The 10,186-nt window shown below is 43.2% G+C and overlaps 1 protein-coding gene across 4 annotated transcripts in view; it reads left to right on the plus strand.

Moving 5' to 3' along the window:
- Positions 1 to 9,910, plus strand: part of DHX35 (DEAH-box helicase 35) — a 68,025-nt gene extending 58,115 nt beyond the window's left edge. For all 4 annotated transcript variants that reach the window (XM_039864333.1, XM_039864335.1, XM_039864334.1 and 1 more), the window contains 3 exons: positions 730 to 801; positions 3,074 to 3,185; positions 8,681 to 9,910. In XM_039864333.1, the coding sequence (XP_039720267.1) occupies positions 730 to 801; positions 3,074 to 3,185; positions 8,681 to 8,725 (229 nt within the window). In that variant the 3' untranslated portion in view covers positions 8,726 to 9,910. The remainder of the gene's footprint in view (positions 1 to 729; positions 802 to 3,073; positions 3,186 to 8,680) is intronic.
- The last annotated feature ends 276 nt before the right edge of the window (positions 9,911 to 10,186 follow it).

The raw sequence follows: 10,186 nt of genomic DNA on the forward strand, positions 1-10,186 counted from the left end.
ATCAGCTCAGACCACCTGGTAGGACATCCCAGACCCCAGGGCGCTGGCTTTATCACAGTGCCAGAGATGAGGTTGGTCACAGCGCTCGAAGCACATCCCTGACATACAGATCCCAGGCACCTGCAAAGATACCGTAATCATGATTTAGGCAGTGACATCCTAATCTATGAATGTTCTTTTGTGATTTGATCTTACTGATAGTTGCGTGCTCAGTAAATATTTTTTGAATTAAATTGAATCAAATCTGAGTTGGAATTTGAAATATTATCTCAGAGAAATGAATAGTCCAGTACTGAGCTTTCTTTTTTTCCTCTATTATCTCTTCCATAGTCTTTTTCTTTAGTATTTAACTTCGTTTAATGGGAAAGTATAGAAATAATCGTTTGTATTATTTCTGTTCCCAAGGAAGTTATTTTGAAAGAAAACCTAACAGAAGATAAACATAAACACTGGCAGAGCAACATATTTCTAAATTTTTTTTTCTCAATGTCCACCTGTTTCTTTTCTTTCCTTGTTTGCATGATTTATTCTTGACTTCTGAGGTGATAGCGGGGGAGGGGTTCATAAAAGGCACAAGAGAAGATGGAGAAAATAGTTTTGTTCGTGCAAAGTACAATCTGCATGTATTTTTAATAATATTAAACACGTCTGTGGGAAAGTCTTTAAAATGAACTATTTAAAATGAAGTATTTAAAATGAACTTCAGATAAAATTCTTCTGTTTTACAAGGACCATCCGTGATGATCATGAACTCCACATCCACCCTGCGTCAGTCCTCTATGCAGAGAAGCCGCCTCGCTGGTAAGCCACCCTTCGGCTCCTTAGCTTAGTACCTGTGTCGAAGGAAAAGCCTTAGTTCTTGTTCATCTCTGGGTCCCTATTTGCCTGGCACAAGAGCTGGAATACAGGCGTCCGGTACACTTTCGTTGACTTTGTTGTAGTGAGTCGTTTATAGAATTTCTGCTCTATCTAAGCTCTCCTTAAGCAAATGGTGACGTTCCTCTGTCCACTCATCCATTCAGCAAACATTCAGTTTTACCCATGATATAGATACTAAAGCTTGTGCTGGGCATGGCTTTGTGATGAATGGAGATCCCAGCCCATAGTCCTGATGGACAGCAGACGCAAACAGATTCCGGTACCTGGGAAGAGGGGCTTTTTGATCGATGGGTGTCTAACGGGCTGAAGTTGGCACCTTGTGTGCCAAAGTGAGTCAGGGCTGGCTTCTTGGAGAAGATGACATCTAGACGTGGAAACAGGAGTTTTCAGGCAGAAAAGTACATAAAAGGTATAGAGACTGAGAAAGTGGCAGGGGCAAAGCCGCGGGAAGGTAAAAGAACCTCATGTCTTTGGGAAACGGGGACTCATGGTGTGGTGAGCCCGGGGCTACCCAGAGGGCGAGGTGCGAAACGGCGCCAGTCGTAACTGCCTGGGAAGGAAGGCATAAGCACAGAAGTGGAGAGTGGGCAGTTATACCTTTTCATAGGTTAAGTTTATGTCCGCCCAATTCGATAATAAAATATTTGGGCTCATATTTTGTGTGCCTTTTTAAAAAATTTCATTCTTTTGGTAATTCATTTATATTGTATTTTACAAAAATATTGACCTATGGAGGACCAGAAGTTTTAAAAACAACTTGTTCTTAAGCACAGATAGATGGAGAAGCCCTTGGAAAGAGAGTGGGGCATATGTGGAGAGGGGGTGGGGAGATAATGATAGATAGAATTAGAGGCAGAAAGGTCCACTGTAACATACCTGGTACTTGAGATGAATGGTTTTCAAAGCGTGGTCCCAGACTAGCATCTGCATTCCCTGGAAGCTTGTTAGAAATGCAGATCCTTGGGCCCTGCCCTACTGAATCAGAACCTGGGGTTGGGACCTAGCCAGCTGTTTTTTTAACAAGCCTTTCAGGTATAATAGAGTTTGAGATTTCTTCCCCTATCCAAGGAATTAGACTTTATCCTGTAACCAATCCAGATCTAGAAGCTTCTTAGCTGGAAGGAGACTTGGACATTTCTGCGTTTAGAAATGTTACCTGATGGCCATTAGTGTTCAGGGCAAGTTGAAAAGGGAAGCCATGCATTGGTTCTGGATCCTTTTTAAAGGGTTTGCTGACTTTTGGGTGATTAAATGTGAGAGTTGCTTAAAAGAAAAGGCTTTTTTTTTTTTCCTATTTCATTCCCAGGAAGCCCTGACAGGCAAAGAAAAGATGGTGGAAATAGAGCCAGTCCTGAAGCAGGTTTATACTAAGGCGGTGAAGAACCTCCACCACATGCACACACACACAAGTGCTCACACACGTGCGCACACACACACAGCCTGCCTCTCTGCAGAAGGCCCCACTTTCACTGGGTCTGACCTTCATCAACTGACTCATTTACTGGTTTTTGAGGGGAGGAGAGCGATGGTGTAGCTTGTGTGCGTATAGTTGTGGGGGAAGCTGTGAATCAGCACTTCAGATATCTCAGGAACTAATATCTATAGTATCGCTGCATATCTAATATCTGGGGATTTGAAATTATCTTCTTGGCTTTTTCATGTCTGTTACCTCAGCCTTAGTCAAACCTTTTTCTTTCCCTCATAAATGGAGGTATAATTTATATGTGGTGAAAGAATATTGTGACAATTGTGTACACACCCATGTAACCCAAACTCCAAATAAGATACAGAATATTTTCATCACTCTAGAAAGTTTCCTTGTGTCTCTTTACAGTTAATTCCCAGCTGCTTTTAGAATCAGGCAAACCTTTGCTTCTGTTTCTGCATTTTATAATAAAGTCATCGGGCTCTGTTTAGAGTTCTGTAAATGCAGACTAAGGATCCAGAAAGGTCCTGTGCTGAGAAGTGAGGTGTTCTGGAAGTCACATAGGACTTAGTGTCGCCCCTGTGAAGCGGACACACTCATCCACCACTCAGGTCATGAGGCTTAAGTGGGCAACATCAGTGTATTTATTATAGTACCTGGCACACAGAATAGACACCTATTAAAGGGAAAGGGAAAAAACATCATCTCTACTTGTTGCGGTTCTTGACTCATAAGATACAGGAAACTAGCTCATGTTTCTTGTTTCAGGGTTATCTACAATGAAGTTATACAAACCTCCAAGTATTATATGAGAGATGTGACAGCTATTGAATCTGCTTGGCTACTGGAGCTGGCTCCACACTTTTATCAACAAGGAACGGTAGGAATGAACAGAGCCCATTTCCCAAAACTGCCTGTTAGCCTGCTTCTTTGTAATCTAAAATGTGCATTTATTCTCCAGTTCAGTGCTGAAATTTGTGCCTCTCAGCAGTGCATCGCCATTACCATACCCCCAGACCGTTCTGGGTAAAAGCACTATACCATTTGCTCACAGTGGAGTACATTGAAAAATAAATCCCTCCAACCCATAAGACAAAAAAGAGACTATCTTCAGCTCTTTCTTTCTCTGCTCTTTTAAACCACTTCCAAAGAAATTATGTCACATTTTGGACCATGGTCACAAGGAGTGGCACACATATTCTCTGATGGGCTGGCCTTGGAAGGCCATGAACAGGTGTGCAAGCTTGAACCCAGGGTGCTTTAAACCCAGTGGCAGGTGATGCTGAGCACCAGCATCGCCCTGTGTACACTCTCACCTTCCACAGCAGGCCCAGCTGAAGGGCCGTAAGGGCGGTGACCCTGGTAGGACAGCCATAGTTTTATGTTCTTCATTTTTACAAAAGAGTGGTCCATTTGTTTCAAAAAAAGAAAAGGACATACATTCTTCTAGCAAGGTTTTTAACTGAACGGTGGTTATAATATTTGGAAGGCTGGCAAGTAAATCAGAGTTCACAAACTTCTTGGCTAAATAGAGCCCAAAGCCTCATTCTGTTTGGTCTGCAGTGTGTTTTTCATTGGAGTGTTTAGTCCAGTTACATTTCATGAATTATTGATATGGTTAGATTTAAGTCTATCATCTTGCTCTTTGCTACCTGTTTGTCCAATTTAGTCTTTGCTCCTTTTTTCCCCCTTTTTACTGTCTGCTTTTGAATTAATCACGTATTGTTTAGTACTCCATAGTGTCTCTTCTGGTGGCTTTTTATACGTCTTGGTTTATTTTTTGTGGCTGCTCTAGGGATGATATATGCATCCTTAACTCATGACAATCAACCTTGAATTGGTGTCACACTACTTAGCTTATAATGTAAGAAACGTACAACAGTATATTTCATTTCCCCCATCCCATTCTTTGTTTTTTTGCTGTCATTTATTTTATTTCTACATATGTTATTATGTATATGTTTGTTAATATGTTATTTCTACATATGGCTTATTTCTATGTATGTTGTATGTATTACTCTTTCTACATATTTTATTTCTACATATATCATATTTTACTTCTACATTTTATTTCTACATATATTTTATTTCCACAATAATTGTTTTTGTTTTAAACAGTCGTCTTTTAAAGAAACTGAGAAGCAACAAAAAAATAATTTCTATTTCCCACTGTCTGTCATTTCTGTCATCTTCATCCCTCTGTGTAGATCCCAGTCTCTATCCTCTCAGCATTCATTTATCTGAAAATCTTTATTTCATCTTCGTTTTTGAAAAGTATATTTTCTGTACACGAAATTCTAGGTTGAAAGGTCTTTGTTTGGTTGGTTTTTGCATTTTAGCACTTTAAAGAGTTTATTCCATCGCCATCTGGTTGGAATTGTGTCTGTGAGAAGCCAGCGGTAATTTTTATTGTTGCTCCTCTGTATGTAATGTGTCTTTTTTCTTTTGTGGCTGCTTTTAAGATTTTTGTCTTTATTTTTTTTTTTCAGCAGATTAACCTGTATTATGTGCTTTTCTTTGTGTTTTTCCTGTTTGGGGTTCTTTGAGCTTATTGGATCTGTGGGCTGATGTTTCTTTTTATCACATTTGGTGAATTTAGGATCATTATTTGAAAAAAAAAAATTTTCTGCTTAAGTATTTCTGTTCTCTTTCTGGAACTCTAGTTACTTACATGTTCAAGCATTTGATATTGTCCTACATGTCACTGAGGCTCTGGTCTTTTTTTCCTGTGCTTCAATTTAGATAGTTTCTCATACCTGTCTTTGAGTTCACTGGTTAATTCTTCCGCAGTGTCCAATTTGATATTAAGCCCATCCAGAGAATATTTTATTTGTGTTTTCCATTGTTGTACTTTCCTTCGGTTCTTCTTTAATTTATTATTTCTCTGTTTAGTCTCCTTGTATTTACTCGTCGTGTCCATCTTTTTCTTTAAATCTTTGAACTTGTTTTATATTAGCTGTTTTAAAGGGCTTGTCTACTAATTGCACATCTCAGGCATTTTTTAGTCTACTTTATCTTTTGTTTTTTCCTCTTTATGGGTCTCATGTTTCTGCTTCTCTTGTCTAGTAATTTGTTGTTTATGTTGGATAGTATAAATGCTGTGTTGTGGAGAGTATGGATTTTATTGTCTTTTTCTTTAGAGAACGTTGAGATTTTTTCTCCTAGACAGTTAATAATGGCGGATTAGTTTAATTTCACTGAAGTTTGATTTTAGTTTTTAATAGGGCAGAGCTAGAGTAGCCATACGCCTAAGACATCATGACCTTTTTGATCTCTCATATGAATGCGTAGGGTGTTCAATGAGGTCTTTGCTCTCTAGCTGGCTAGAGTTCTGGTGTCTCCAGTACTGTGCAGACCTTCAGAATCTACATATCGGCTCACAACCGCCAGTCACTTTTCTCTGCCGGCCTTATGGAGTCTTGGCCTACACGTGTGCAGCTTAGTATTCAGCCAGAGACTTAAGGGTAGCCCTCTGTGGATTTCTGGAACTGCTTCTTTCTTATGACCTTTCCTGAGAATTCCAGCTGTCTCAGGCACCCGGAATGCTGATCTGTTTCCTCTGCCTAGCAATACTGTTGTTCTCTGTTTAGGATTTACTTCCAAGCTCTCTTTGGAGAGCCAGGCAGAGATCTGGGATGAATATAGAGCTCACCTTGAGTATTTCCTTTCTCTCAAGGATTGCAGCCCTCTGCTATATATTGCCCAATGCCTGAAAACAGTTGCTTCAGATATTTTATCTAGTTTTACCATTACTTACCACAGAAGGGAAAGTCCAAAACCTGTAACATCATCAGGGTCATAACCAGACTGAAATATTTTCAAACCAAAATTAAGATTGATTGGTGCATTTAAAAATTGAGAGATTTCACATTAAATATAGGCTTCAGGTTTCTCTTGAATCTGCTGACACTGGGCCTAAGTTTCTGCTTGGCAGCAATCAGTAGGGACTGAGGGAGGATTGACATTCTCCATGCGCTGTGGACCTACTTCACCTTTTTCTTTCACTCATTCAGCTCCTGGAAACATCTGAGTTGTGACCTTATAAGTAGGACAATCTTCTCATCCCTCCCCGCCTCAGCAATGTCAAGGGCAATTGCCCTTTTTAAATCTTATAATATTTAAATCTTATCTAATCAAACAAAAAACATTTCACACCTATATAGTTCTTCACATATCCTCATACAGATATTTCAGCTGGAAATGAAATCAGCTGCAAGGACCGATAAAAATGCAGAGTGTGTTGTCTCTGCTGTGTTGGGCCGATAAGAATAAACCTAAAGTGAAAGAAAATCTTTTCCTTCAAAACCTCTCAGGTGGAAATCTGCAGACTTCCCAAGTCCGAGAGAAGCAAACTAGGTGTTGAGAAGACCGGTGCTATTGTAAAAGTGGTTGTTAAAGTAATCAGATGCAAGCAGTTAGAGAAGGAGAAGCCCAGAGTTGTCTTGGGTTCATTTAGACTCTCGGGGAATAGAATTAACCTAGAATCTGAGTCATTTACCTTTCTCAGCTCAAAATGACAGTTTCTTTAGGTCAAACTCACAAAGTTAAACAGCAAATAGCCCCAGAAGTTTGAAGAAAATGACAGCTCCAAATTTCTGCATTTGCTTCTTCTTTCCAAATACCTAGTTTTCAGCTCATCAGCTCCAGTCTGATCACTGCCTGTGATCAGGATGTTTTTTAGAGGACTTTAGAAATCACCTGGTAGAACACCTTCATTATGCAGGCGGGGGCCCTGGAATTCCCCAAGAACCTTAGCCCCTACTTGGCTAAACAGTCCAAAGGTACTTCTATTAACCGGTCCAAAATGAACTGATTTCGCCAAGAGCCCCGCAGATCTCCAGTGACTGCCCATGTATACTAGCTGGTTTTTTGTTGAACACAGTGTAGCACCTCATGACTGTTCAGGGCCCACAGATCATCCCCGGGTCTATTTCTGGCGCCTTTGATGACTTTCCATTACTGTTGTTTTTCAGTGTCGCTCTCATCCTATAAAGAGGCCTGAAATGGTCCATAGTTGGCTTTGTTTATACTCAACATTCTTCCCAGAAATGAACACCAAAAATGGTTATGATGCCTTCCTCACCCATTCCCAAGCTTAGGCTGTGGGTGTCTAACATCAGTTGTAGGGGTCACATCAGGTGAAGTACAGCGAGGAAAGAATTTAGGGAAATTCAGCAAGACTCACAGCTGTGGAGGAGAACAAGGTGACCTTTTCAGAGATTTGCCTTTCAGTTCTTAAACTTTTCTTCCTGTTTCTCAGAGATATCTTCGGAATGTGGGGAAACCCCTCCTAACCAGGGCCTTTGCAAGAACCTGTACTGTCCTTTCTCAGGCGTCAGCACTTAGAAAGTGACCTCTTACAGCTCGTTTAGACTCATGTCCTGTCCACTCTGTCATCTCTTATGTCATGCTTGGTGGTATATTGTGTCTTCTTCTGCACCCTGTGTTCTTTGAGGGCCTGCAGTTCTCTGTCAGCCACGGAGGTTGCTGTCTCGAGGCCTGTGGGCGTGCTAAGAAGTGGGGATCGGCAGGCCTGCTCCACGGGCAGTCAGGGCCGGAATTCCTCATGCAAGCGTTCCAGCACGTGTTAGGGCAGCGAGCCTTAGGTGTTTCTTGGTTGTCTATGATTATTAAGGGAGCACCGCAGTTGATGAACAGAAGTCCTGTATGAAAAGCTTATATTCACATACTCTGCCATTCATGCACCTTTTAGTATTTCTAGCACTTCGGCCTTACTTTAAAGAATGGTTGTCTCCCACAGTCCTGTTATCTGATGCCCGTGATTATAATGTTATTTATACTGGCAGAGAGTGACATTTCTGAAAGAAAAATGTGTCACTAGGAGGTATTCTTTCCCCCAACTGGCACTCGCAAGGGATTCCGTGAGGGCCGGGGCCATGAGCAAAGGCACCTGCATGCTGAGACGCTCGGTGAAATGATGAATCTCCTCGTTCCTAAGGGGTGGCTACTTTTGCTTGACCATCCTCAAGAAACGCATAGAAACTTGAGGTGATGTCCAGCCCGGCTGAGCCCAGCCCCCTGAGCACAGGTGTTTGGCTGCAGTGCTGTCCGTGGGCTGGGGCAGAGGGAGAGCAGTGTCTTGTTGACAGCTTCTCACAGAGCCCCATGTGACGGGGTTGGGTCTTGACGGGCTGGGCCTCGGGCTACTGTGGCTTATGGCTTACCGCGGGCCCATTTCCTTGGTTGGTCACCTGGGCTTTTTCCCTGTAGACCATTACCTGAGGGGCACAGCATTTACAGAGACGCTGTAGACCGGATGGAAGCTTTGATTTGGTCATTCATATGGGAATTGCGTTCAAGTCTGGTTTCTTTGTCTAACCAACTCCAGTTATGATGTTTTCTCTTCTCTTGCAGCACCTGTCCCTAAAAGCCAAAAGGGCCAAAGTCCAAGACCAGTGAGCGGAGCTGGGCTGCAGCTGCAGGGGCTGCTTGGTGCCCTGTGCTCCATGCTGCTGCCCCCCAGCCCTGGTGGGAGCGCGAGCTGGCACTGGCTCGTGTGGAACCTTCAGCTGCTCTGACATGGGCCGCAGCCCGTTCCTTAGCCCCTTCTTCCCACTCCCCTCAGCGTTTGCATTCCTTGCTGGGATCCCAGAGGCGTTTGTGCGTGGGCAGGCATCCTGCTGCTCTGCCCCCGGGCAGAGCGGAAGTTGGCTGGTCCTTGCTCTTTGCTCACTCGGCACCCTCACCGACCTAGCACGCCACTTCCGGCAGGCACACAGGCCCGGCCCAGCTTTATGGGGAACGAGGAGGAGAGTCATCCACTGAGGATGAAGCACCATGTGGGGTGGGCAGAGCGATTGCGGGCTGGCTTTGCTTTCCCTGGCAGGGCCTCGGCTGAGTCGATCAGTGAAGTCCGCTTCCAGGTGTGCGTAAGCGTGCATCTATCTATGAAGGGATGAGACCCCGGCAACACTGTGATTTCTGCCAAAATCACTGAGGGGTGTGCGTGGTGGGCACAGGGGCTCCCAAACCAAGCAGTTTCTGTTTTCCCTCTGCCCACGTCCCTGTTTATCTGTGGCCAGAAGACTTGCTTGATGATCAGCAGAGAGGACTCATGCACACTGTTCTTCATTCGCAAAGGGTTTCTTATTTCACAAGTGGGCTTAGCTTTCTCCCCGGACGATGCCGTATCCTGAGGCCACCAGCTGAGCACTAGTGGAAGTTCAGCCCCATCGGGGACCCTCTGTAGTGGGAATTCACAACAGTTGAGAGGTTCTCCACTTCTGTAGCTCAGGAACATAGCTCGTGTGTTTGTTTTTGTTTGCTGGGTTCTTGTGACGACCTGCGGGGCAGCGCTTCCAGCCGGCACTGGTTTCATTGCTGCCCCAGGCTTCTTTGCTGTGGTGTTTGCGTTTCAGCTCATGACCGTCCCCAGTTTCTTTCCCCTTCCTGTTTCAATGTCATTTATTTTAAAAACACATAGCTTGAAAATTTATTTTTGTACTGATCTTAGTTTGGATGTACCACTTTTGGCACCAAACGTTTGTCATTTTTATTTCCATTTTGTAAACATGTAAATAATAGTGATAACTTGTTGATAGTAAACCTTTATACCTAAAAGTAAATGTATTCCCTCCCATCCTGGTTCTCGTGGTCTGTATTTTAAGATGGTCCACTTAATTCTTCCGAGTGAGAGTCTGACAGCTGTGGCATACAGCACCTTCTGGGGTCACACAGACAAGGGAAGCCCCATCAAGCAAGGTGATGTGACCAGATGCCCGCAAGACCTTACCAGAGCAACCATAGGACGTTGTTTAAATGCGGTCCCAAAGACTTGCTGATTCTTGCCAGCTTCTGGTGGGATCTTCTTGTAGCGAAGTCAGAAGAAGTCAAATTGAGGGCCAGGGCTGGTCTTCATAA

The sequence above is a fragment of the Pteropus medius genome, unplaced genomic scaffold (genome assembly GCF_902729225.1).
Source record: "Pteropus medius unplaced genomic scaffold, Ma_sr-lr_union100, whole genome shotgun sequence".
Taxonomy (NCBI): Eukaryota; Metazoa; Chordata; class Mammalia; order Chiroptera; family Pteropodidae; genus Pteropus; species Pteropus medius.